The 21262-nt window shown below is 47.7% G+C and overlaps 1 protein-coding gene across 1 annotated transcript in view; it reads left to right on the forward strand.

The window, feature by feature from the left end:
• NEK11 (NIMA related kinase 11) overlaps positions 1–21262 on the forward strand; it is a 203285-nt gene that overhangs the window by 154491 nt on the left and 27532 nt on the right. The window contains 1 exon segment of the mRNA XM_032489468.1: positions 6287–6383. Within this exon segment, the coding sequence (XP_032345359.1) occupies positions 6287–6383 (97 nt within the window).

A 21262-nucleotide genomic window follows, 5' to 3' on the forward strand; every position in this document is an offset into this window, starting at 1 on the left:
TAGCGCCTCAGCAGCCTGTTCTTCACAGGTGGGAGGGACTTCGGGAAGATTGTGCCGGTGTCCAGTGATGCCCGGAACGTTTATTGTTGCTCTTCGTCTTCGTTAGTGTAAGTGCTACCTTCTCAAGTAGGCAGATATGTAACATACCAGACCCTAGAGTGTTTGAATTGGAGAAGACACTGAGGTATAAACTGAGGAACTCGGCCCAGGGAGGTGTCCTGAGAGCCCCGCAGCGGGTCAGAATAGAGCAAGTACGATAACGCAGGTCCCCGGCCTCGAAGGCTGGAGCTTTCCCACAGACCGCCATGACACCCCTCTGTGGTCCGCGTACCTGTGTGTGTGTGTCCTCAGCAGTCCTGGGGATCAGCCCCACAGACGTCCTACCTTCCCCGGCTGAGCGCAAGCCCTCCACAGGTGAAGGACCACAGCTAGTATTCATACGACCTCGGATTTTTAATTTTTTTTCTGATACCTAAAATATTTACTTAAATAATAACTCTATTTTTAAATATTTTTAAAATTTTGTTTTTATTGAAGTGCAGTTGATTTACAACGTTGGCTCCAGGTGTGCAGCAAAGTGATTCAGTTATACATACACATACTTCTTTTTTCAGATTCTTTTCCATTATATGTTATTACAAGAAATTGAATATAGCTCCCTGTGCTAGACAGTAGGACCCTGTTTATCTATTTTATATATAGTAGTGTGCATCTATTCATCCCAAACTCCTAATCTGTCCCTTACCTCCCTTTCCCCTCTTGGTAACCATAGTTTGTTTTCTATGTCTGTGAGTCTATTTTTGGTTTGTAAATAAGATTTGTATTTTTTTTCAGATTCTACATGTGAGTGATATCATATGCTGTTTATCTTTCTCTGAATTACTTCACTTAATGTAATAATTTTTTAGTCTATCCATGTTGCTGCAAATGGCATTATTTCATTCTTTTTTGTGGCTGGGTAGTATTCCATTGTGTATATATACCACATTTTCTTTATCCAGATATGACCTTTGATTTTAATATCCACCTATTGGACATCTAAAAATACATGCTTTACCTTAAGAAACTTGAAAACTTAAGCAACTTAAACCCAAAGCAAGCATAAGGGAGAAAATAATAAAGACTGGAGTGGAAATAAATGAAATAAAGAATAGAAAAACAATACAGGACATCAGTGAGACCAAAAATTGTTCCTTTGAAAAGATTTTTATAAGTTGATTAGTTATACTGATCAAGAAAATAGGAAAGAAGATTAAGAAATCAGGGTTGAAAGGGGAGACATTGCTACCAACTTTAAAAGGATTATAAGGGTTTACCATGAACAGAGGTATGCCAACAAATTAGATAATTTAGATGAAAGAACAAATTTCTATAAAGATGAAGCTGACTCAAGAAGAAAAAGAAAATCTGAAGAGGCCTATATAACAAGTAGGGCAAATTAGTCATTTAAAAGCTTCCAACAAAGAAAAGACCAGGCCCATATTGCTTCACTGGTGAATTCTACTGAACAGTCAAAGAAGAATTAATACCAATTCTTCACATACTCTTCGAAAAACCAGAATACGAGAGAACATTTCCTAACTCATTCTGTGAAGTCATTCTTTGATAATAAAACCAAAGACATCACAAGAAAAAAAATAATAAATTATGGACCAATATTCATTATGGATACATGTGCAAAAATCATCAAGGAAATACTAGTATGCCAAACATAGCAATATTTAAAAAAGGATTATACACAATGACCAAGTGAGATTTATCCCAGAAATGCAAGGGTAGTTTTACTTCAGAAAAGCAGTTACGCAACACACCATATTCACAGACTAAAGGACAGAAACTATACGATCATCCCAATAGATGCAGAAAAGCAAATGGCAAAATCCAACACCATTTCTTGATTAAAAAAAAAAAAAAAAAAAAAAAAAACACCACTAAAAACAACTGGGAATACAAAGGACCTTCCTAAACCTGACCAAGGGGCTCTGTGAGAATACCCCCAGCAGCGTCACTCAGAACAGTCGTTTTGTCCTTCCGTTCATCTGTCGTTGGGGAAGCAACCCAAATGTCCATCAGCAGACGAATGGGTAAACAAAAAGTGACACATATGCACAATGGAATAGCATTCATTCATAAAAGGAGGTCCTGACACGTGCCACAACATGGGTGAGCTTGGACGCTCAGTGAAGTAAGCCAGCCCCAAAATACTGTCTGATGCCACGTGTATGAATTACCTAAAACAGTAAAACCCACAGGCACAGGAAGTGTACTAGATGTCACCGGGGGTGGGGGGAGCAACGGGGAGTCACTGTGTAATACAGAGTTCCTGTTTGGAGTGGTGAGAAAGTTCTGGGCACAGATAACGGTAATAGCTGCCCATCATGCATGTACTAACGCCACTGAGTTGTACACTTAAAAATGGATTAAAAAGTTCAGGAAAAAGGTAAACAGGACATAGCCTCTGTGGTCAGGAGTTGCTAACTAGTTGAAAAGGGTGGAGGCGCGGAGGGGGAGTATCAGAAGACCTGGCGGGAAGCACCTTGGCCGGGACCCCTCACGGAGGTCGACGTGGGGCAGGTGTTCGCTCTGGGACGTCTGAGCCGGGGCGGCCAGCACCGAGCCCAGGTTCAGTGCCAGCTGTGTTAGGTCCAGCCGTGCGGACTGCCTCGGACCTCTCCTTCCCCACTGGAATGGACCTGCTACCAGGACTCTGATGTGAGGTGATGCTGGTAAGAGGCTTAGCACAGGGCCTGGCTCTTATTTACCAAACACGGTTCAGCCGTTGCTGTGGTTGCTGTTGCTAGTGATGAACTGGGGTGAATGTGTGCAAAAGGAAGTTTCACAAAGGTGACAGACCCCAGACCTGAAATACAAGTCACAGCCCTGGGCCAGGAAGGTGGGAGGGGCCAGGATGGAAGGTGGGGGGACAGTTGACAGACGGGATGGAGGAAGGGGCAGAACAGAGGGAGCAGAATTTAGGGGGACAGACGTGGGGTGAGCGACACAGCAGAGAAGAGTGTGCTGCTGCTTTCAGAGGAAACAACAGAAACTCCAAGTCGTGACATCCGTTTCCAGTTGTCTCCAGGGCGCCTGTTCTGTGTGCAAATGGCATGATGGAGAGGGAGGGCAAATGCGCAGATTGTTGCTCAAGACTTTGTCAGTCACCGCCTCCTTTTCAAAACGTCTGGTCCTCAGTTCTGACACCGATGTGGGGGTGGAGCTGTGACAGGTGGCCCCTCCTCCGCTCAGGCCACTGGATGGCAGTCGCCCTGCCTGTGTTTTAAAGGGGCACAGTCCCTCCTCAGGACCACACAGCCCAGGCAGCGGGTGCGTGGGAGCAGGACATGGCTGCGGGTGACCCTCTGCTCCCTCTGACATACCGCAGGGCTGTCCACAGAGGGGCCGCGTGTCTCAGGACTTCCCAGGAGCAGGACAGAGTGGTCAGACGTTTTCTAAAACCTGCCCCCGCCGTGCACATGTCCACCACCGTGGGTGCCAGCGGGAACCGAAGGGTGAGGAGTGTGTCGGAGCTGGGCTCCCAGTCAGGGTCTGCCATTCTTCAGAAAGGTTCTGGAGGGGGCAGACTGAGGGCCAAAGGTCCAAGGTCAGGAGGGACAGACCTGGTGGCTGGGAGAGCCTGGGAGGAGACGGTATGGAGCTCCCTGCTGGAAGCCCTCGGTGCGCCTGGCCTGCGGCGTGTGTCTCTCACGTGCCTACTATTCCAAATGCCTGCAAATGCTGTTGAAATTAATAAAGAGAAAGTTAACATTGAAAAATCGACATAGAGCTGGAGGATTCATTGATTTTCTAAGACATTTGAGATGGGAGAGCGTTGGCACCAGCGCCCCAGGGGCCAGGCCCGCCGTGCAGCCTCCCAGGGCCCCGGGCTCAGGGGAGCCAGCTCTTGGGGTTTAATAGAATTCCTTATAATTTGCATTCTGTGTTTTGTGAGTGACATCTGAGGGGACAGTGGACCACGTGGCAGGGGCTAGAAGCCTGGCTCAGCTGCCTCCCTGCTGTCCTCGGACCACCACCCACTCCCCAACACCCCCCTCCCCCACTGCTGCTGCCTTCTCCTCCCAGCGGGGGCCTGGCCATGACTCCTGCAGGCTAGGGCCCTGGGAGGGTCTCCAGTCTCCTCCAGAGTTTCTAGCCCAGTCTGAAGGGAGGATGACATGGAAAAACACCCAACAAGAAACACGGGGACAGGCCCCAAGAGATGCAGAAAAACACACCAGCTCTTCTCTTGCTTTTGAACGAGGGGCCCTGCGTTATCACTTAGCACTGGACCCACAAGTCACAGAGCTGGCCTGCACATTTCTGTGTCACCCGGGAGCGGAGGAGAAATGCAGACTCCAGGCCTAGCCCACACCCACTTGTCAGAGTCTGCATTTTGCCGGGATCCCTGGCTGGATGGTGTCACAGTCGAGTTTGAGAATCAGTGGGGACGCAGGGACCCTCTGGATGAAGGCTGTGACTCTAGCCCAGGTGGTATTAATCGTGGTGGCTGAGTGTGTTATCTTTTTCTTTGACACAAGCAACCTCTATTTGTGTTGGAAGGTGGGCGGCAGGGAGAAGGCCGGTCAGTAAGAAACACGGGAAGAGGAACCACTCTGAGCATCGCAATTTGCCAGCCCTGTTGCCCCATCCTCTGCCCTGGGCTGAGGCTTAGCGTCTTGCCAGCGATGCTGAGAGCCTTGCTGAGGGGAATCGTAGGCGGATTAAAATAAACTGCAGCTCAGGAGAAATTGTTCTGACCTTTATTTGCAGAAGCCCTCAGGGTGGCCAGCTCTCTCTGGGAGAGATGGGGAAACAGTGCCTTCCTTTCACTCTTAGCAGAGCTGATTTTCCAGCTTGCATGTTGCTTGGCATCATGTGGTTGTTACTTCAGTACTTTTCAGGTTCTAGGAAAGATGTTTATAAAAAGCAGCCGACACAAATCTGAAATGAACCTCAGAGGCGGGAGGATGCTGACATGGAGCCGCCAGCTGGTGACAGCGAGGCTGAGGGTGTGTGACCTCCCACCAGAGGGGTGACCTCCCGAGTGAGAGCAAGGGGGCTGTCGGGACCCAGCACCTACCGGGGTCTGCATGTGGGGCAGGACTGGGAGGAGTATGCCATTTACTTAGCTCAGTGTCACATGCCCTTTACAAAGTTCGTATCAGTGACTCTGCGTCTAGGGATGGAGCCTGGGGACAGACCAGAGAGCATGACAAAGAGGATAGTATTCGTCAAGATGGTGTCTGTAGGAACCAGAAGTCCAAAGGGGATGCGTGCCCCCGAGGGGTGTACACAGGAAGGGCTGGTCTAAGAAATAAGGGAAATTTGCATTTCACCTTTTTAATTTAAAAATATAGGGAAAAGGCTGTACTGAGATGTAAAATGGGGTTGGCGATCACTTCCTCATTTGGTGCTGAAATCAGACGGTCACGTGTTACAGGAGATGCTGGGCAAAGCAGGAGTTCATGGCGTGGGCAACTCCCCTGACAGAGCAGCTCCGTGGGCATCATTTGTAAACAGATCTCAGGGCTCTGAGCCTTTTCCTGGCAGGATGATGCACCGTGTGGGGGTCTGAGGATGAAGGCACAGGGGGACGCTGCCCCTCCCACAGCCCACATGCAAACCCAGCTCCAACGACCCACCCCTCCCCCAGGGGCGTATTGCTTTCCAGTCAGCTCCGGTGTGTTCATGAGAGCCTCCAGGGTATCGTGGTAAAAATTATGATGCTCTCAGCAGATTTCATCACCCTGCAGCTTTCGTTAATGGCTCTTTACCTCCTGACCCCAGCCTTGGCCTTCAGCTCTGTTCTGCTAAAGTTCAAGGCTGCATATTACCCCCTGGTCAGCATCTAGCTTCCCACTGCAAAAAAGCTAGTGCTCAGGTGTGAGGTCAAGATAAAGGGGAAGCTAAGCTTATTAGAAAAAAAACCCTTGGTTATCTAAGCAATTGCCACCCCTGCTGAAAGACCCTGGCAGGAGCTCTCCGAGAGGGTTTGCTTTTCCCCTGAGTGGAAAAAGCCCATCTTGTCACTAGTGGTGTTTGTTTAAATCATCCTTTTTGAGAGAGGCTTTGTCCTGAAATTCCTCACGCAAATTAAAGCCATAAATAACCTTGTCATTTGGAATAAATCTCTTTAATAAGCATGTCATAATTGAATTTATCTCAAATTACTGTGGCATTACCTTGTAGCAAAGGTGGCTCACTGCTGCTTTCCGACTGCCCTTGAATGTCGCCTTGACGTTGCTGCAGTGCTGATGGCCTCAGTTAAGGGCTGTGCATTGATTTTCAGACACAAGGACCTTCGCCAGCTCAGCTCCAGACCTACCCACAGGACCAACAATTTTCAACAGCGCGGTGGCCAGGACCAAGATGGAACGCATGCGGGAGTGAGTAGCCCAGGGCCTGACCGCGGGAGAATGCAGCGTGAGAGGGTGCGGGCAGAGGGTGATCAGTCATGTGATGCCATCCTTTGGTCCCCAAGAAAATTGCATTTCTGCTTTCCTAGGAGCAGCAGGGAGTGGGGTGGACACAGCCCCAGTGGAGAGGCCTGAATCCCTGTGATCTGAAGGTGTTCCCCCAAATTCATGTGTTGAAACCCAAACCCCCAAAGGAGATGGTATTAGTAGGCAGGGCCTTGAGGAAGTGCTTAAACTGTGAGGGTGGGGCCCTCCAGAGTGGGATTAGTGTCTCAGAAAAGAGGCTTCGGACTGCTCCCGAGCCCCTTCTCTCGGGTGAGAGGGCCCCGGCTGTGACCCAGGAAGAGGGCCTCACTGGAGAGGGACCACACTGGCATCTTGATCTCAGAATTCCCAGGCTCCAAAACTGCGAGCCAAAAAGTCTGTTGTTTACAAGGCCCCCAGTCTGTGCCGCTTTGTTATAGCAGCACGGACGCACTGAGACGGCACCTGCTACAAACTGCTGGTCAAGGAAGAGACGCAGCCTCCGAGCCTAAGGCCTTCCCTATGACTCCCGTCTCCAGTTGGGGAAACTCCCTGTAAAGGGCTGCTGGTGACTGTTTCGGGTTCTGTGGGCCATACGGTGTCTGTCCCCGTTACTCAGCTCTGCTCTGGGAACATAAAAGCTGCCGCGGACAGTGTGAGTTAGTGAGCATGGCTAGGCTTTAATGTTATTTTCAAACTGCAGGTTGAATTTCATGTAATTTTCAGGTATCACAAAATATTATGCTTTTTTTTTTTTTGGTCAACCATTTAAAAAGGTTCAAAGAATTCTTATCTCACAAGATATACAGAAATAAATAGCAGGTCAGATCGGGCCTATAGCCTATATAGTGTGTGGACCCTCCTACAGATATTCCAACTCAGAAACTTCTCTCCAAAATCGACTTCCTCTGTTGGTGCTGGTGGAGTAGTTAGGAAGTCTAGGAAAAATGATTTTCACTTGATTGGCATTTATGTTCTTGCATCATCATCTAGGCTACTGTTTGGAAACAAGAGAAAAAAAAGTGCTGAAAATTATTTCCAGACCTCGAGCCGATAATGTGTTTAAATGCCTGTTGTTTTCAAGTCCTGCCTGTTTCTGAGTGGTCACCTAGTAACACAGTTCCCATGGCAACCAGAGCGTCCCCAGAACTGGAAGCGAAGGCGTTTGGACTTAACTCCCCCCCACCAAACCTGTCCTGGCTGGGAGGATGTTGCTTTGCAACCTCCCTGCCAAGAATCTTCCAAGAGAAGAAAAGCAACTCACTTATTTCGCCCTTAAAACTTAACAATGTGATGTTGTCAGATTTTTGATTGAAGGCTTCATTTCTTTTGCAAAGTACACAACACCTCATTTCCTAGCACATGATGACATGCTTTAAATAATTCAAATGAAAGTAATTTTGCCAAAATAAGTGACCAAGATGCGTTCCAGCGATCTTATTCCTGGTGTGCGGTTTTCCTCCTTACTGTCTGGCCGAATTTGACCAAGTGTTTTCTGACTCATCTTTTGATGTGGATCAAAACAGTTTGGCCCACTCCCCCGTGGGTGGTATTGCTCCTCTGGCAGAATAACCCGCCATCCCTATGGTCCTTGTCGCGAAGCCCTGTGCACTCTGGAAAAGACAGAAAGGAAGCAGGAGGCTACAGGGCTGCGTCTCTCTTGAGGATGTGTGTTTCCTCGGTGTCTAAGACTTAGCGCATAGCCGGAGAGAGGGAATCTGGCCGTTCCCTCACCGTGTGAGGGTGCACTGGCCACATCCTCAGCATGCGGACAGCAAAGAACTACGAATGACATTCGTCCCTAGGGAGGTTAGGGAAAGTTCTAACTGAGAAGCTAAACGGCAACACAGTGGCTATGTAATCTGAGGTGATGGCTAAGAAAAGTCCCCAGATAGGACTTGTGAGAGCTTCAGGGTCAGGAAAGGGAGTCAGGGATGTCTCCAGGGGGAGTGGGAACTAGGTCTTGACTTCATGGAGAGGTGGGATTTGAAGGGGTAAAGAGAAGGGGGAAGCTGGAGGCCAGCAGATTTGCAGTCTGAGTCAGTTGCACCAGATTTCTGAGCTCAGGCAAGTGAGTTCATTCTAAGGTTCCGTTTTCTCATCTGCAAAATGATCATAATGTTATTGCCAGCACCAGGTCTCTGGGGCAGCAGACTCAGGGACGGGGATCACCATGCAGGAGGTCCGTGAGTGAGTGTCCTTAGGCCAACATCACAGAAAGGAGGGCAGAGGAAGCAGACTGGGCACAGGGACTGTCCAGCTGTGGCACGGCCTCAGTGGAGGCCTCAGTGGAGCTCTGCAGAGAGCTCTGAGGCTGGGGTGATCTGCAGAGCTCCCCCGGGTCGCGGGTGAGAGGGCCAGGCCTGTACCACCCCAGGTCGACCAAGCCCCAGATGCGGGCCACCCCAGAAAGGGACTCTGACACAGTGTTATTCAGCCAAGGCAATCCCCGCAGGCGCTGGCGGCCTGAGGGCAGACCCTTAGCGTCACCTCCGGCAGCTGGGGAGGCCTGCAGGGCCTAAACATCTTGGGTGTAAAACTGGTCCGTCTGAGAGGCATTCTCGCAGAAACATCAAGTGTTTGGTGCCCAGCTCTAAGGGAGTAAAGAAGGTAACTTTTTATTCAAAGAGCTGTAGGGAAGGGAACGCAAGGGGTGTGCTATAGGGATTCTAATTACATCAGGTTAATCATGTTAAATTTTTTTTAATTTATTTTGAAAAATGTCAAGCCTGTAGAAAAGTTGCAGGGATCACACAATAAACACCTATGTCTCCTTCACCCCGATTCACCAGGTGTTGACATTTCGCCACATTTGCATAATCTCTCTACATCTATCTATATGTAAATTATTATAATTATTATTACCATGGTGTAATTTGAGAATAAATTTCATTCACCATGACTGTTCACGTCTGAATATTTAAATGTGCAGCTCCGAAGAACAAGGACATTCCTTTATATAATCACAGTAAATGATTCAATTTAAGAAATTTCACACTGATGTACTATTTAATATAGCAATCCACATTCAGATTTTACCAGTTGCCCCAATAATGGCCTTCACAGGATGCAGACCCGGATCACACACTGTGTTCAGTTGTTGTACCTCTTTGGTGCCATTTATTCTGGAACATACCCTCAGTTCCGTGCCATCGTTCGTGATACTGACATTTTTGAAGGCCAGTTGTTGTGTAGAATGTCCCTCAGTTTGGATTTTTCTGGCTATTTCCTCATGAGTAGATCCAAGTTATGTATTTTTTATCCTATATAAGAGATGCTGTGTCCCTCTGAATTTTTAAAAACATAATTTTCAGAACTTGCAGACATACACAGAATTAGCCAGAAGAGCACTGTTAATTCCAGTGGACTCATCAGCCAGCTCAACAGGCAGCAGCTCGTGGCAAACCGTGTTTTGTCCCTAGTGCCGTCCATTCTCCCACACTGCTTTTAGGAGCAGACCCCTCCTCATATCTCTTCATCCATCAGTCTTTCAGTAACACGTGAACTGCAACTTGCTCTTCAACACCTTCCCGTGGGTGTTCATGAGGCATTTCAAACTCAGGATGTTCAAAACTGAACTCCTGGTTTCCCCACCGAATTCGCTTCCTCCGTGGCTTTTACTCCACCTTTACATAAGGACCTGGCTCAGAACCAGCCTTCCAGCCTGGCTGTCGGTGCCTCTCAAGGCTTCGTGTGGAGGGTTACAGGTACCAGGCAAACCGCTTCATCTCCTCCCTCGAGAGCGAGGCTCTGCGAGGAAGTTGGGAGGATCACGCAATGGTTGTAGGGCAGGATTTCTCCACGTGCCCTCAGCTAGGAGACCCTGGGGTTCCATGAGCCTGCAGGGTCCGGAAAGGGTGGACCCAGTACAGCAGTCAGGAGGGAGGGCACCAGGCCAGGGACAGCGACTGCTGGGGTCTATGTCCTCGCCTCTCATTGCTAGCATGTGTCCTCGGACGAGTTACCCGACCTGCTTTGGCCTGAGACTTCTCCTCTGTAAAAGGTAATGGTTCCTACCTCATGGGGTTTTCTGAGGGTTAGCTGGGATTACGAATAGATGAAATGCACTTAGGGTATTTCACGGCACAGAGTAAATGCTCAATAAATGTTAATGACTTAAAATAGCCTCTCAGTATACAGGTGGTTGCTTCCTTTTGAGAGCCCTAAGCCAAATATCCGGAGGTGTTGGCACACTCTAGCCTGTTAAGTGATGTTTTATACCTGAGGGCATCTGTGGGCAAAGAAGCTGTGCGTGAGGACGTTTGTCGAGCATTGTTTTAGCATGCAAACAGAGGGACCAGTTCTCTGGGACAGGGTCATGAAGTTGTTGAATGTGAAAGCCAACCATGTACTGTCCTCCAGCACTTGGCTTGCTGTCAGGGCCACTGCTTACTCCTGCTGGAGACCAGCCACAAATGGAACTCCCTACAGGGGCCCAGGCAGCAGTCCCCTGAGCAGTTGTTAGGTGGCGCCACTCAGAGTCATTGGAATGTCTGCAGAATCACAAGAAATCGGTGTGGACCTCCTTACTGGCTGAGGAATTTCCACGTACATTTGATGAGATGTTGCTATTCGTATATAGATGGGTGGATGGATGGATGGATGAGTGGATTGGCCTTTGTGCCTCCATGGGCCTCCAGAAGCCTCTACCTTCAGGGCAGGGGGTTTCTGGTTTTCTGTTAAGAAGAGCTTTCTTTACCGCCATCAACTGGTTTCAATTCCAGGCCTGGCTCCACGCTCAGCTGGAGGCCCTATGGAATGACGGCAGGTCAGCCTGCAGCAGTGAGGATGTAGGTGGCACACTGTCCCCAAGGGACCACGCCTGTCACTCACCCAGGCCAAGGCCGTGAGTCAGGCCATGAAGGCCTGCTCTGTCTGAATGAATGGTTAGCAGTTGGCACTGGAGAACAGCTGTGGTTATGAATGTAGACCTGTGAATAGTTACATGCTAGGCCCTGCCATTCTGAGTCCCTTTATTTCCCAGAGAATTGTCATGAGGAGAGCCAGGTTTGGGATTAAGTCTCAGGCACCTCAGAGCAGTTGTTCCTAAGGTTTTTGGACCCACGAAGTCTGTCATTAGAGAGATTTGCTACTGAGGAAATTCCGAGGCTGAACTTCTGGCTTCCCTGTGAGGGACTTGTCAGATTCTTGCCTTAGTGCCTGGGGACAGTGGGGATAGGAATGGCCTCCACTGTCTTGGTCAGTTGGACCAAGTTCTTGGGATGGGATCCACATCACTGAGACTCAGCCTGAGAGTGAGAAGCCATAGAGAAGGCCTGAGGGTCTGAGGGAGCACCCGAGCCCATTTCTCCAGTTGGAGTTTGCTTCCCTGAAGTGCATCTGGGCCCTAGAGGGGTGGCATCTCTTTGTGGTGACCACAGCTCTGAATCACCTCTGCATTGCCAATTCATGCAGAGGGCACAGGAAAAACAAAATATTGTCTGCATGGATGTGTGTCCCTGCTTTTGGGACACATATATCAGGCTTCTTGATGTTGTCCCACAGCTCACTGCTGCTCTGGTCATTTTTTTAAGCCTTCCCCCCACCACCCCCGCCATCTGTTTCATTTTGCATAGTTTCCATTGCTATGGCTTCCATTTAGCAAATCCTTTCTTCTGCAGTGTCTAATCCCATCCAGCGTATTTTTCATCTCAGACATTGTATTGTTCATCTCTGCCCTCGTCTGCTAGCTTTGACATGGGTGTGGTTTCTGGGTTAGTCTGGATGGACTGACTTCTCTCCTTGTTGTGGGTCATATTTTCCTGCTTTTAGTGTGCCTGGTGATCTTTTACTGAATGTCAGGCATTGTGAATTTTGCCTTGTAGGGCACTGAGTATTTTTGTATTCCAGTAAACAGTCTTGAGCTTTGTTTTTAGATGCAGCTGAGCTACTCAGAAATAACTTTATACAGCTGTGCTACGTGGGACCAGAGCAGCAGTGAAACTATGCCTGCTTATTGCCCATGACCACAGCAAGACCCTTGTGTGTGTTCTGCTCATGTGGCCAGCGAAGTCTACAGTGTGGTACTGAACGCGGATCTGGCAGGTGGGGGGAGACACTGTCCCGGCCCTGCGGGAGCTCCGAGCTCTGCTGCCTCTAACTCTCTCACGGGGTTCCCCTCAGGGATTTCCTCCCAACCACACACTGACCTGCACTGAGCTGTGTCATGAGTCTCTGTGTGCAGTACACAGATGCTTCTTTGTTTTAAATTTTTAGAAACTGCCTTTGTTTTATTACTTTTGTTTCTTGATTATTTGAAGTGTTTCCATGTGTCCAAAGTCAAATTCATAAAAGGGCATATTTTGGGTGGTGGGAAAAGTAACTAGGTTTTATTTATTTTAATGGAGGTACTGGGGATTGAACCCAGGACCTTGTCCATGCTAAGCACATGCTCTACCACTGAGTTATACCTCCCCCCCACAACAAAAGGGCATATTTAAGGAAGACTAGCATCTATCCATGACGCCTTACCCTAAGGTCTCCCCTTCCCAGAAGGGAATCATTTTTTAATTTTTTATGGCTTGTTCTTTCATTTTTAAAATATATTCAAATATTTTTTAAGAAATTGATATATTCTTAAGAAATTGATAGCACATTATGCAACTTTTACTGCCTTCACTTGGGAACATACCCTGGAGATCACTTCACAATAGCATGTAGCAGTACACTTCATTCTGCACATAGCTTTCAGCATTTCCTTCGTGTGGATGGACTGCCGTCTGTTCACCTGTCCCCTGGGTGGTCATATGGGGTTCCCAGTCCTTAGCTATTACAAATAGTTCTATACTGAATGACATTGTGCACTCAGCTTTTTTGTTTTGTTGCCAGTTTACCTTTTGAGAGAGATTTCTGTAAGTGGAATTTCTTGGTCAAAGGACAAATGCACAATATTATTTTGGTTATTATATATTATATTTGGTTATAAAAACACAATATTATTTCCAAACATCATTTTGCATTCCCAGCAGCAGTGTACAAGAATTCCTTCTCCTCCTTTTCCACACAGAGTACATTATCAACCTTTTGTATTATATTATCTTCCTAGTTCTATTTATCCTTTTTGTAAATGTAGTCTTTCACTGTGGTGTCTATTTTACTTGCTTTGGGTATATTTTTTGCAATTTAGGTTGCTGTATTTTCATCTCTCTCAGCAAACACACTTGAGAGTCGAGTTCTCAAAATGTCTCAAAGTCTAGATTTGGAGTGGAAGGGAAGAAGCCACTTTTGGCCTCAGGTTTCAGCTCAGGTTTCCAACACAGTTTACCAGAAACATTGCTTATTGGGAGTCAAATGGTGTTGCTCACACATGTGAATAAAAAGCAATACTTTTTTTTCAACTAGCCAGTTAGTAGGAGATTTTTGTGTGAGCTGTGTAATGTGGTGAAGGGGTTCATAGGTGCTGAGATACCTAACATGTAGGAGGACTGCCTCTCCGGGGCTCTGATTTGGTGTCAGAAGTGGGATGACTCACGTCAGGGTGGTGATGCGCAGGGTCACGTCCACATGGGCACTGCTTCTGCTCTGGGGAGGCACTTGGCACACAGTCCTTACTGAGGAACAGGGAAGAAGGCTGGCCCTTAGGAGCTGCTCCGGCCCAGGGTGTTTAGTGGACCGCACTCACGACTTGTCTGTGCAAGCACGCCCAGCACAGCGCACACCCTTCCGGTGCTCAAAACTGGCTGATGTATTTATGTGCACATCGCAGGCACAGCCTGCCCAGGTGGCACTCGACAGTGTTGTCAGCTGCTCTGAGGGCAGAGCCTTCCCTGAGCGCCGCAGGGCTGCCCAGAGTTTCCCGGCAGTTTCATCGTGGAACTCTCATGTCAGCTGTTTGGAAAGGTCTCACCAAGGTCAGAGCACAGCCCTGGTGGAGTGCTGTGACGAGGGCTGAAGTCAGCTCTTTAGGGGCTGTAGAAGGCACCAGGAGATTCTATACGTAACACTGAGGTCACACGTGGTCATTGGCTCACTCTTGAATGGATGGCTCCATCCAAGTTCTTGAAATGATACTTTCAACTACAGGAAGGCCTTGACTGAGGAAGGTCACACTGAAGATGAGAAGTCCACAGCCTTTACTGTCCTTCTCGTTAACCTGATACAGAGCTCATGGCACAGCAGCAACCACTTGTAAAAATGGCGGTAGAGCAGGAAGCGTGTGAGAAATGTTCCCCAGACAGAGTAGCACGAGGCTGGCAATACTGTCAGCTCAGGTTCTGAACCGGACCAAAGCCGTGGCAGTGTTCCTGCGGAGGGAAGCTTGCTTCCTCCGTGCCGGGGAGCGTGCCCAGCCGGACACCCCACCCTGGGCAGCGCTCACCGCGTCCCCGCGGGGTGGGCAGCGCTCTCTGCTCTAAAGGAGGAGGCGGAGAAACGGCCCCACTGTCGCACAGCTGGCAAGTGGCAGAGCTACATTTCCAATGGAAACCTGGTTACTTCTAAAACCACCGCTGGGAACCACCACTGAGGTGGGTGGTGACAGTGCCAGCAAGTGACACAAGGCTTGGGTCCCTCAGGAACTCTAAGGGGCCCTTCGAGTACCACAAGCCTGGCAGCAGGCAGCAGCACTCGTTCTCATCGGTGGTCACAGGACGTGCCAGCCCATTGAGGATGAAGACTCTGTGACAGAAGAGCTAAGGAGACGCCGGGCCACAGCCAGTGCGCGGGCTCGGGCTGCTGCTGCCGGCCTCCGCCCCGCCACGTGCTATCGGGGTCAGTGGGGACTGCCTCTGTACTTCAACAGCTCGGGCTTCTCCTTGGTCAAATGTAGACATTTAATACAAAGAACTTTCTGCCTGAGGTTTCCAAGTGCTTTATGAGCAAAGCTCATTGGGTCTTGCTGATTGAAATAACCCTTCAGTGGAGAAACAGATGCAGCGGTGGTGGTTTTCTCCTCTGCTTTTCAGATCTCACTGAAGAGGTGTTCGTTGTGCCTCAAGTGTTCCCTCTCGTTAATAAAAGGTCGGGGTCGGGTAGCACTTCTGAAGGAGCCGCTGATTGAAAGCAGCATTTCAATTTCAAAACAACAAACAACAGCTTGTATGTAAGGAGGGCTTGGGGACCAGCAAACCGAGGGCTCCTTCCCCACAGAGCAGCAGCCGTTCCAAATCTATACGTCAGCTTCAAGAGAGGGTCTACGATCAATTATCGTGCTTTCCTTAGAGCCTGTCAGACGGGAGGGGCTGTGTTGTCCGTGCGTCAGGGAGAAGCCTGGCACCTGGCGAGGGAGGCTGGCCACCAGGAGTGTGGTTCACAAGGCTGGGGTGAGCACCAAGCACCACCCCGTGTGGCCACACCCAGGAAGTTCTGAGGAGGCCCCTTCCTGCTCAGGGATGGACAGGTCCTCGCACTGCTCAGCTGACGCCCCTCCCTCGGATGGGGCCATTCTGTCTGATTCCTGCCCTAGGAACGACTCCCCTCTTCCTGTGAAGGTAGGTTCAGCCTCGCAGCTGTCACCCACGTGCCGGCCGGCCTGTCCTGCCCCTCCAGGGCTGGGCACCTTTGGGTCACATCCTAAGTGTGGTGCTTGGGTGGCTCACAGCCCTCCCTGGGACATCTGCAAACCCCCAGGTACCCTGAGCATCTCCTTCTCTGTCTCTGTTGCCTCTATCCCACGCCATATTGGCTGAGACTGAAAATGTAGCCTCCTTACTCATTTTGCTTAACATCCCTGCTCCCTCCATCACCTCTATGGGCACTGGACTTTTTTGTAGATTTGGAAGCTGGTGGTAAAGGCTTCATGTCCCTAGGACTTAAGCAGCTTCAAATGATCATTAGGCTTCCCTGTTCTTAAAAATGCTATTACCTGTCACAGGTAGACTCACTGGAAGGCAGGCTCTGAGATGATTTCCGTGCAGGAAGTTTTCCGGCAGGGGCCGGCTTGTCTGGGTCCACGATGTGGAGGAGGAAAGGAAGCTGGACGGGGCCAAGGGTGAGCTGGGCTGCAGTACCGTCTCAGGGGGCCTTGCCAACTGCATGGGTGCACTGAAGCTGGGGTGACCCTGCCTGCAAAGTTGTCCCATGTTGGCTAGAGGGGACGGGGCTTGAGAGCCCTGGACCCACCAGTCACCAGCTGCAGGAATGCAGGAGGCAGTGCTCCCGCCTGGGGAAGGAGGCTTTAGTCCTGATGAGGACTCCTGAGGTGCAGCCCATTGTCCGCTGCCACCTCCCAACCCACACAGTGCCCTCCATTCCCAAGTGCATTCCGTTCTCTGTCGTCTCAGGAGAAAATCAGTGTCCTCGGGCCAGCGCCTCAGGCCCTCCTTCTCTATGGCTTTTGCTCACATCTGTGTCCTCAGGACATCAACTTTCCCCGAAAAGGTCTTCTGTACATACTTTTTCTAAACACGTGTGTGTGTGCACACACCAGCTGAAGTGTAACACACTCGTACCCGAGTTCCATTTGTTCCATTTCAGTGACAGTGGGAGGTATCAGAGGTAAATCACTGAAATGAGCGGCACGCAGACTGTAGAATCTGAACAATCGGGGTTTGCAGCTGGGCTCCTCCTCTTTCTCCGTGGTCTCAGACGAGCCCGTTTGCCTCCACGTCTCTGTTTGTTCGCATGTGACATGGAAGCGTGTTAGCGCAGGCGTCCGCGGACACCCGGCCGATGCCTCCCTGCTCACACCTCTTTCCTGACCCTCCAGTTGCCGCTTTACATCCCTGACTCTGGGAGCTGGTGTGTCACTGACTATGAAGGTGCTTGTTCTGTTAGGTTTTTTCACAAAACTTTCCCACAGATTTGAAATGCTGCTTCCAAGAAAACGACCCTAAAGAGGCCCTTCGGTTGTCAATTGCAAACCGATGTCCAGGGTTGGGGGGGAGGGGTCACAGGGTCCAGGACTTCTCAGTGACGTCCATGTTCTCGGACCAAGGCTTGCCCAAGGTTTGCTTCTTCAGTCTTCCTGGTGTCTCCTGGTTACACTCCCTAGTTCGAGTTTTTTTTTTTTTTCCTAAAGCCATAAATCGAATATGTTCTATGTCTTTGATTCCGGTTAAGACCACGCCTGCGTTGTAGCAAACTTGTGCTTCTCCCAGCGGGAGGCAATAGGCATTGTTTTGAAACAATGAAGCATGTTTATGATAAAATTAGAATAAATTAGCACAGCTGTTCCTATATTACTTTGAAATATCTTTCGTCCGTTCAGTGCTGAAAACCCTAACCACCACCAGGAGCCACAGGTTAAGCAGAAAGTCTCACGTTTATTGCTGAGTTTGTTGAGTTTTGACTCTACCCTTTTTTCCTCCTTTCAAAAGAACCGGTTTATTTTAATTGGCTAAATATCAATGTAAAACATTTAAATAGATAATATATTACTGGCTGCATTCTTGAATGCCTTCAAAATCTGCACAGTTATATATCAAATGCTTTTCAAAAATATTTTTTCTTCCAGTTTTATTGAGATGTAACTGATGTATAACACTGTATAGGTTTAGGGTGCACAGCATGACAACTGGACTTACATCACGAAGTGACTTACATGTCATAACACATCATGCAATGATTATCACAGTAAGTTTAGTGGACATCCTTCATCTCATAGATACAAAATAAAACAAAAAGAAAATTTTTTTCCTTGTGATGAGAACTCTTAGGATTTACTCCTAAGCTGTTAAAACTTTCATCTATAATGTACGGCAGTGTTAATTATATTAATCATGTTGTACATTCCTAGTACTTAATTATCTTATAACTGGAACTTTGTGCCTCTTAAATGCCTTCATCTAGTTCCCCCTCCCCACAGCCCCCACCTCAGATAACCACAAATTGGATCTTTTTCTATGTGTTTGTTTGTTGAGCTATAATTGACCTGTGACACTGTTAGTTTTAGGTGCACAACATAGTGATTCGATATTTCTGTATGTTACAAAATGTTCCCATGATAAGTCTGGTTAAGATCTGTCACCATACGGAGATGTTACAGTGTTACTGACTGTGCTCCCAGTGCTGTGCATTTCATCTCCTGTGACTCATTTATTTTGTAACTAGAAGTTTGTGCCTCTTCATCTCCCTCACCTGTCTGTGCATCTGTTTCTGTTTTGTTATGCTTGTTTTTTCACTTATTTTGTTTTTTAGATTCCACACCTAAGTGAAATCATATGGTATTTGTCTTTCTCCTCTGATTTATTTCACTTAGTGTAATCACCATGTGGTCACAGACGACAAGATTTCATTCTTGTTACGGCTGAGTAATATTCCATTGTGTTTATACACCTTATCTTCTTTATCCAGTCATCCGGGGGTGAACACTTAGGTTGCTTCCATATCTTGGCTGTTGTAAATAATGCTGCAGTGAACATGGGGTGCATATGTCTTTTCAAATTAGTGTTTTGTTTTCTTCAGGTAAATACCCAAAAGTGAAACTGCTGGATCATGTGGTAGTTCTACTTTTAGTTTTTTGAGGAACCTCCGTGCTGTTTTCCATAGTGGCTGCAGCAATTTACATCCCGACTAACAGAGCACAAGGGTCCTCTTTTCTCCACATCTTCACCAACACTTGTTATTTCTTGCCTTTTTTGATAATAGCCATTCTGACAGGTGTGAGGCACTATCTCACTGTGGTTTTGATCGCATTTCCCTGACGATGAGCAATGCTGAGCGTTTATTCATGTGTCTGTGTACTATCTGTGTGCCTTCTTTGGAAAAATGCCTATTCAGATTCTTTGCCCGTTTCTTAATTGGGTTGCTTGTTTTTCTGATGTTGAGTTGTATGAATTCTTTATATATTTTAGATATTAACCCCTGATCAGACATATCATTTGCAAGTATCTTCTCCCAGTCAGTAGATGTGGCCTCTTCATTTTGTTGATAGTTTCCTTCACTGTGCAAAAACTTTTTAGTTTGATGTAGTCCCATTTATTTATTTTTGCTTTTGATTCCCTTGCCTGAGAAGACAGATCCAAAAAGAAAAAAAAAAAAACTACTGCTAAAATCAACATCAAAGAAAAACTGCTTATATTCTCTTCTAGAAGTTTCATGATTTGGGGTCTTACATTTAAGTCTTTAATCCATTTTGAGTTTGTTTTTGTATATGGTGTGAGACAGTAGTCCAATTTGATTCTTTTTCATGTAGCTGCTCCATTTTCCCAAATACCATTTACTGAAGAGACTGTCTTTTCTCCAGTGTGTATTCTTGCCTCCTTTGCTTTAGATTAATTGACTGTATAAGTGTGAGTTCATTTCTGGGCTCTGTATTCTGTCTCATTGATCAGTGTGTCTGTATCTGCGCCAGTACCACACTGTTTAGATTACTGTAGCTCTGTAGTCAGAAATCAGAGTGTGAGAAACTCCCAGCTTTGCTCTTTTTTCTCAAGATGATTTTGAGTACTTGGGATCTTTTGGATTTCCATACAAATTTTTAAATTATTTGTTCTAGTTCTATGAAAAATGCCATTGCTATTATACAAGGGATTGCATCGAATCTGTAGACTGCCTTGGGTAAGATGATTATTTTAACAGTATTAATTCTTCTAATCCGTGAGCATGGGATATCTTTCCAACCCATCATCTAGGTCTCTCCACAGACTGATCATGCCCGAGGCAGGAATGGGTCCTCTTGGCCCCTGTGCTGCGCCGTGCGGGCCGTGCCAGGGCTGCAGAGCCCTGCTCTAGTGCTCGGTCACAGGCCCAGCCTTGACAGCAGCACCAGCAGGAAGCTGAGCACATGTGGTCCTGTCTCACCAGCATCCAGGTGGAAATGAGACGGGCAAAGGAACTCCCTCTGCTCCTGCATCCTCTCACAAGAGGACAGAAGAAAGGATTGTTTTCCAGTGTATTTCTTCTAACCCACGGTGTTCCTGTCCCAGGAAATGATAATGTTCATCATGGATAAAAGCCGAGAACTGGCTGAGCCTGGAGAGAAGCAGGGCAGGAGGGAGCACGCAGCTGACAGGCGCAGGCAGCTGCACCGGCCAAGGGCTCTGCCTCCTGTGTCTCTTGTTCAGGCCATTGTTCCTGGACGAGTGTCCACTAGGCTCTGGGCCCAGCGTTGTCCCTGCTGAGGCGACGCTGCCACACTCCCTGGAACCCCACCAGGCACTTGATGTGGGAGCCTCTGGACAGCTTGTGGTCAGGCACCCGGATTTCTACACATCTGCTCGACTCCCCAAGATGAGAAATCTGCTCACTGGAGACATAAGATCTTCTCCAATTACCTTCCAACACTGCTCCACCTACTTTGGAATCACGTTCCAGTCCCAGTTTACACCAAATGCCAAGAAATATGGCCCCAAGCCTCAATAAGCAGTGTTAGTCCTCATTGCCTTCAGTACCATTTCTTGAGCCCCTGCTGTTTGCAGAGGATGGTGGAGTGAAGAGAGAAACAGAAGACATAGTCTTTGCCTTCGGAAGACTGAAATTCTACTGTGCTGAAAAATGTATTTATTTTCTAACTCTTTGTCAAAAGGACATGAAAATCAAAAAACCAGTTGACATGTATGAAGAGCATGCTTTGTGGATCAGAGCTTGCCTCTAACACCTGAGAGAAGTGTATTTAATCCATTTTCACATCAAATGCAGTGCACAATAAGGCTAATAAAATAATATGTATAGAAAATGAAGATCATGGAAATCTCCTAGAAGAAAACATAGGCAAAACATTATCTCACATACATCTCAGCAATGCTCTCCTAGGGCAGTCTACCCAGGCAATAGAAATAAAAGCAAAAATAAACAAATAGGGCCTAATGAAACTTACAAGCTTTTGCACAGCAAAGGAAGCCATAAGAAAAACAAAATGACAACCTATGGAATGGGAGAATATATTTGCAAACGATGAGACTGACAAAGGCTTGATCTCCAGAATATATAAGCAGCTCATACGACTT

This window comes from Camelus ferus, chromosome 1 (genome assembly GCF_009834535.1).
Source record: "Camelus ferus isolate YT-003-E chromosome 1, BCGSAC_Cfer_1.0, whole genome shotgun sequence".
NCBI classification, from domain to species: domain Eukaryota; kingdom Metazoa; phylum Chordata; class Mammalia; order Artiodactyla; family Camelidae; genus Camelus; species Camelus ferus.